The sequence below is a fragment of the Pediculus humanus genome, genomic scaffold (assembly GCF_000006295.1).
Source record: "Pediculus humanus corporis 1103172108266 genomic scaffold, whole genome shotgun sequence".
Taxonomy (NCBI): Eukaryota; Metazoa; Arthropoda; class Insecta; order Psocodea; family Pediculidae; genus Pediculus; species Pediculus humanus.
In genome coordinates, this window is record NW_002987835.1 from 775,652 (window position 1) to 783,113 (window position 7,462).

Here is a 7,462-nt window from a genome sequence, read left to right on the forward strand (position 1 = left end):
TTTTTTTTGTTTTGCGGATTTTTTAAAAAATACGTGCAAGAAAGAAAAACGTGCACGTGTCCGTTTATTACTGCTGTCGTTAAAAAGTTAGGGAACCGATGAGACAAAACAAAAAAATTATGGATTAATAATAATAATATTATAATATATATTATCTGTCTGTTTGTCTGTAAGTTGAAAAACGAATTCATCATCATTATCGAATAGCACACACGTGTTGTTGTTGTTTTTGCTGTTGCTGTTGTTCTCAATGACTCTTGTCATTGGTTTCATTAATTCATTCCATCTTGAAAGAAAAGAAAAGAAAATTTTCTATTGGTTATAACCGATGGAATGAACGTAACTCATGTAATTGAATCTGTCTGGTTGGTGCGTGGGTGGGTGCGTGCACACATACAGCCGTCAAATGTTTTGGCGCTCGTACTTACGACAAAAAATAAGGTTTCGTTTGTTTTTATTATTTATCAATAAGGTTCAATAAGGTATAACCTCGAGTCGAGTATTAATTACTTTCATGCAGAAAGAGGAGATTTTTGAACGAATAAATTAAACAAACCGAAAAAGTCGGGGGGGGAAAACATATTCAAAGCTCGCGCACGTGCGCACGCCTGCACGCACGCACTCGCGCATTTTTTTTTTTTACTGGTATTCACGCACGCTCACGTGCGTGCACGTGAATATAATATATATGTGTGTTGAAGGCAAAAATCAGAATTTTTGATTATAATTTCGCCTACTTACCGCCTATATATATATATATATGTACATCAATCCGTTTTTCTTTTTAAAAAAAAAAAAAAAAAACGTGAAACTGAATAATAATAATAATAATTAACAATATTGTAAACAAAGTAAAGAAAAAAAACAGGAACTTGATGAGGATTCAAAAAATGATTGATTGATTGATCGATTGATTGATTATCAATTATAAATTAAAAATATAAATGACAAAAATTATAATTGTATAATCCGGGTAAAGGAAAATTTTTCATTATTTTTTTTTTTTTATGTTTTGCTTATGGCGATTTAAATTACACAGATATGTAATAATAATAATAATTATCATTATTATTATTATTATGCGAAATAAAAATATGAAAAAAAAAAAAGGAGAAAAATATAAAGTATTAAAAATTTTGATGAAAAGGGTAGATGATAGATGAATAGATAGATAGATAGAAAACAATAATAATTTAAAAAAGAAAAAAGAAAATTCTAGATGAGCTAGGAAAAAAAAAAAAAATGCCTTTTTATATAATAATAATAATAATAATAATAATATTTTACACAATATTACGATGTTGCATGTATACTAAGGGAAAAAAAAAATAAGTTTATTATTATTATTATTATTTTTTATTATTATTTTTATTAATTTTTTTTTTTTTTCGTCCCTATTATTTTATTAATTTTATTTTATTTTTTTTAATTTTTTAAATTTACTTTTTTTAATGTTGTATAATAATAATAATAGTAATGATTACGATGATAATGATGATGATGATAATAGTTATAAATAAGCTTTGCGTTTATAATGTGCCTGAAAATTTTTTATTTGAAAAAAATTAAATAATATTAATAATGATGATTTTAAATGTAATTGTAATGTTGTAAACATTTTTACACAAGTTATTAGTATTATTATTATTATCGTTTAACTTTTACGGACATTGTAAACGTGAGGTGGTTATTCAATTTTTAATAAGTTCTGTTAGTAGTGTCAGGGTTTAAAAATAGAAGAGAGAGAGAGAGAGAAAAAAAAATAAAAAAGGAAAAAAATATAAAAAAAAAAATTTAAAAATAATTAAAAAATAATTAAAAAAAAAAAAAAATTAAAATTAAACAAGACTGCTTATGAATGTTAGTTATGTTTATTATTATTATTATTATTTTTTATTCGAAAAAAAAAAAAAATTGTTTAATTATAATTTTGCGAAGGAGAGAAAGAGAGAGAGAGAGAAAGAAATAATAGTAATAATGGTAATAATATTTTTAAGAAAATTTTTTTTTTTTTTTGATATGAATTTGAAAAACAAACAAAACAAACAAAAACAAACATAAAAAAAATTGTCAAAATCGGTAGATAATATATTAGGTTCCTTTTTTTTTAATTCGTTTTATTATTATTATTATCAGTAACAATTACAATAATAATAATAATAATAATAATAATAATATAATATGATTTTGCTGCAAAATAAGTTGATCGGTGTAATAATTTAATTGAATGGAAAATATAAAATTATGGAAATTAATTGAAATATATATAAACGCATGTGTACATGTTTATCATATTTATTACACCGGTTTCTTAGAGTCCGTTTGTTTGTTTGTAGCAGGAAAATTTTTCATATTTGAAGCCGGGCTGCTACTCCTACTCGTTCAGACATAAAACAAAAGAAAATCAGAAAAGAAAACAATGATATTTTGCAGTAAAATCAAATTTTGCATTTTATATTGATTGATTGATTGATTGATTGATTGACTGACTGATTGTTTAATTGTTTGATTGTAATCCAAAAAAAAGGAACAAAAAACATTATTATTATGTACATTATTTTTTTTTTTTTTTTTAGTTTTAATGTCATTTGTTGAAAAAACTTTTGGGTGTAAAGAAAGAAAGTGTTTTGTTTTGTTTTCTCGTTTTTTTTTTTTAAATGAAATTATTACTGGTTTGTTTGGTTGTTTGGTTGTTTGTCTAGGTCGTAGACAAACGGTAGAGATTTTACAAAATTTGTCCATTTTTTTGAGTCGTGACGTGACGTGAACGCGTTTTTGAAAATTTTGCTTTTGTAAAGTCCGTTTGTAATTATTTGTAATCGGTGATAGAAAGAGATAGACAAACAAACAAACAAACAAACACGTGGAAAACAAACAAAACAAAACACATATATAGATATAGATAGTAGGTATTGATTGGATATTTGAAATATTACCGACGGTTTTGCTCGCATATTTCATTTTTTTTTTGTTCGCTTTTTACGACGCCATGTTTAAATTTTATATTAAAAATGTTTAATTACGTTTGATTATCATTATTATTATTATTATTATTATTATTATTGGGCATTATGTACATAGAAAAAAAAAAAAAAAAGAAAAAGAAAGGGAAAAAAAAACGAATAAATGAAAGCGCCTTTTTTTTAATTTAGTTTTTATTTTTATTTTTTAAGAGGGCGGAGGGGGAGGGATTAAGGGAGTGGGAGAGAGAGAGGGGAGGGGGAAGGAGGGAGGGAAAAGGGAGGAAGGATTTTACGAATCGAAAAAGTACAAAAAAAAAAAGCAAAAAAAATCTAAGGATATTTATTTATTTAATTACGATTCTCTCGATTATTTCTATACGAAATCAATTAAAAACAAAAATTTATCGATTTGATCGATTGATCGATCGATCGATCGATTAATTTTATTAAATTTTTTATTATTATTATTATTATTATTAATTTGAACGTGCTTTCATTTTGAAGTTTTTTATTTCTTATTATCATTATTATTATCATTATTTTTATTATAGTTTTAATTGGCGAGCAAAAAAATTGATTGTGCATCATGGTGCATTGATGAAGGCGATGCAATAACAATCACCAATCGTCAAAATTATTATTATTATCGCTATTATTATTATTACTATTATTATTACTATTATTACTACCTTCATTTTATTGATATTTTCCAATTAAAACAAATTCATTCGATTGGGATTTAATTAATTTTTTTTTTTTTTTGGTGTCTCGCGAACCTTTGTTTGTTTTTGTTCTGAACAAGGTCGGTGACGAAAGTGTTTCGACTTTTAATTGTATAAAAATAAACGATGATGATGATGATGATAATAATAATAATGATAATAGATTTTTAAAAAAAAGAAAATTTTTTTAATTTTGTTAAAATTCAATAAATAATCAAATAATTGCCGTGTGCGCTCTATTGTCGTGTCATTCATTGTTTGTGGTTTTATTTTGAGGAAAACAAAAAAAAACATATCATCATTATCATTATTATCATTAATAATTTTAATTTACACATATACTTACATACACATATATGTATATTATTTATAATATAAATTAGTTCTCCTTTTTTCTACCAAGGGATTAAACGAATAAATTTTACAAAAAAATTATTTTATTTATTTATTTTTTAATTTTTTTTAATTTTTCCTGATGGACAAAAGAAGAACAAACAAAAACAACAAACAACAACACGTGGTGGTGGTGGTGGTGATTGATAAGTTGATAAAGAGAGAAAGGAAAAGAATTTATTTTTGTTTCAGGTATAATCGACCAACCGGCCAACCGCAAATGACAACATTTCTTAACTAGTAAAAGATTTTGTTGTTGTTGTAGTTGTTGTTGTTGTTGTTGTTGTTGTCTTTCTTTCTAAAATTATACAGTTTGTTGTAACGAATTATTTTTGCGAGAGAGAAAATTTCACAAATTGATTTCAGGTTTGCAAACGTTTTGCATTTGCGTTTTTAATTTAATTTTTTTTGCAGTTAAAATTTAACCCCCCCCCCAAGTTATTAAATTTAAGGACATAAATAATTGTTTTTTAAATATATAATTTTCCACAAGGAAAAATTATTAATAATAATAATAATAATTATTTATTTTTAATGGAATAATTTCTAATAGTATGATTTTTTTTTTTATTAACGTCATATATTAATAATAATTATTGTGTATATTTTTTTTTTTTTTTGCCAGCCTTGAATTGAAGAAAAAAAGAAAATTGCAAAAAAAGTTTTGGGGGGCATTTATTAAAAAAAAAAGGAAAAAATTTCCTGTCAATCAAGTTTTTTTTTTTATTCAAAGTTCAGTGGATTTTATAGAAAAAAAAAAAAATTTTTTTAATTATTATTATCACCTAAAGGTACCGCGAATTAAAAAAAAAAAAAGGGGGAGGGGAAGGGGAAAAAATATTATTATTATTATTATCATGTTCGAAGTGTTGAAAGGTATAGAAAGAAGTTGTTAAAGTTGTAAGAAAGAAAGAAAATTTTTAATTTTTTTTTTTTTTTGATAACGTTTCAATTTCAGGTATATAATTATCAATATGAATTTTATATGGATGATAATAATAGTTTTTCTGTTAAAATTGGTAATCATTTCCGGTGATGAACAAGGACATCCTCACGTGACAACAAAACAGGGAATATTAAAAGGAAAATTAATGAAATCAAGAACGGGTAAAAATTTTTATGGTTTTTTTAAAGTGCCATACGCTAAACCGCCATTGGGTGATTTAAGGTTTAAGGTTTGTGTATGATTTTTTTAAGAATAAATTTTTTTTTAAAAAAAATATAGGGGATTTAATTAATTTCTCTTTTTCAGGCACCCGTCGAACCTGATTCTTGGGAGGGAATACGAGATTCTACAAATGATGATGGTGTGACGTGCACTCAAAGGCACATATTCGTACCTAAACATTTTTACATATACGGTGATGAAGATTGTTTGTACATGAATATATTTACTCGAAAGGTTTGTTTGTTTATCAAGAGAGAGAGAGAGAGAGAGAGAGAATCAGGTAGGAAAAATTTATCATTTTTTAGGTGAATGAAACGGAAAATGATGATTTACTTCCGGTTATGGTTTTCATACACGGTGGAGGATGGGTTTGCGGATCCGGAAATAGTTTATTTTATTCTCCCCATTTTTTAATGGATAAAGAAATTGTTTACGTTTCGTTTAATTATCGTTTGGGTGCCATAGGTATTTTTATATTTTATAAGTCACGTGACGGGATCGGTACCAAACACAAAACAAAATAATTTTTTTTTTTTAAAGGATTTTTAAGCATGGAAGATGAAGAATTACCCGGTAATTACGGATTAAAAGATCAGGCACAGGCATTAAAATGGATAAAAGAAAATATAGAAAAATTTGGGGGGAATCCCAATTTGATAACATTATTCGGTGAAAGTGCCGGGGGTGCAAGCGTTCACTTTCACATGATGTCGCCATTGACAAAAGGTTTATTTTTAAATAATAATAATAATAACGATAATTTTATTTTGGGCGAGTGGGTAGAGAAAGTTGAAAATTTTTGTTTTCTAGGATTATTTCACAGAGGGATTTCACAATCAGGTACGGCATTTTGTTCATGGGCATTGGGACAACCGGGATCCGTGAGAAACAACACGATTAAATTAGCCAAATCTTTAATGTGTCCCATCGGGAACACGAAAGAAATCGTCGAGTGTTTACGGGAAAAACCGGTGAGAGACGTCATAGGTACGGATTTGATATTCATGGAATGGTTTACGGAACCCATGATACCTTTTAAACCCGTTGTTGAAAAATACGGTGAGGAAAGTGAAAAATTTCTACCCGATCATCCGGAAATGATGATAAAAAGTGGAAAAATGTCAAACATTCCGTGGATAACGGGTGTCAATAGTGGGGAAGGTGCCATTAGAGTTGCCGGTATGGAAAATTCATCGTATCATCATCATTATTATTATTATTTTTAGCGATTTTCACACGATTTTATTTTTCAGCCGCGTACAGCGATACCAATTTATTAAAAGAATTAAAAGAAAAATTTGACGATATAATACCGTCGAGTTTATTTTATAAAAATTTATATCCGGACGTGAATAAAATAACGGAAAAAATTAAAAAATTTTATTTTTCCGGTAAAGAAATCGGTTTGAACACCATAAAAGAATTGACAGACGTGAGTTTTCAATATATATATTTATATTAACATATTAAATTTTTAATATATAATAATATATATATTTTAATTTTTTAAGTTATGGACCGACGGTTGGTTTTTACACGGTGCAAATCACGCATTAAAACTCATTAACGAAACCGTCGACTCACAAATTTATTATTATTATTTCTCATACAAGGGTACGAATAGTTTTGCTTCTGCTTTTGGCGACGAAACGCAAGATTATGGTAATATTAATAATAATAATAACTAGAAAAAGGAAAAAGGAAAATTTTCCGTATTTGTGATAACACGACCAACTTTTCGATTTCAGGTGCCGTACACGCCGACGAATTATTATACCTATTCCCGATTGATTTTCTACGAAAGGGAAAAGCTCTGGATGAAACAGATGAAAAATATATAAATATTATATTAGATATTTGGTCAAATTTTGCTAAGCACGGGTACTAAAAAGAAAAGAAAAAATTTTCATTAGGGATATAAAGAAAAGTACCGATAAAATAATTATTATTATTATTATCATTTCAGGGTACCGAAATCGGATTTGATAAGCGAAGAATGGAAACCTTATAGAAACGATGATCCCGTTTATCTTAACATAGATAAAAACGAAGTGAAAATGAGGAAAAATTTATTACCGGAAAGATCGACATTTTGGAATTCACTAAATTCCATAAAGAAAAATCTTTACGGAAAAGATGAACTTTAGGATGATGATAATGATGATGATGATATCCGTTTCCTTTATTAAAAAAAATTATTATTATTATTATTATTA

The 7,462-nt window shown here is 26.5% G+C and overlaps 1 protein-coding gene across 1 annotated transcript; it reads left to right on the plus strand.

Moving 5' to 3' along the window:
• Positions 1 to 5,052: 5,052 nt before the first annotated feature.
• On the plus strand, positions 5,053 to 7,393 carry Phum_PHUM499800 (acetylcholinesterase, putative; the record flags this gene model as incomplete). Its single annotated transcript, XM_002430756.1, has 9 exons — positions 5,053 to 5,253; positions 5,331 to 5,480; positions 5,552 to 5,711; positions 5,787 to 5,972; positions 6,057 to 6,425; positions 6,500 to 6,678; positions 6,758 to 6,908; positions 6,995 to 7,127; positions 7,213 to 7,393. The coding sequence occupies 9 exons, from the start codon at positions 5,053 to 5,055 to the stop codon at positions 7,391 to 7,393; spliced, it is 1,710 nt and encodes a 569-aa protein (XP_002430801.1).
• Between the last annotated feature and the right edge of the window lie 69 nt (positions 7,394 to 7,462).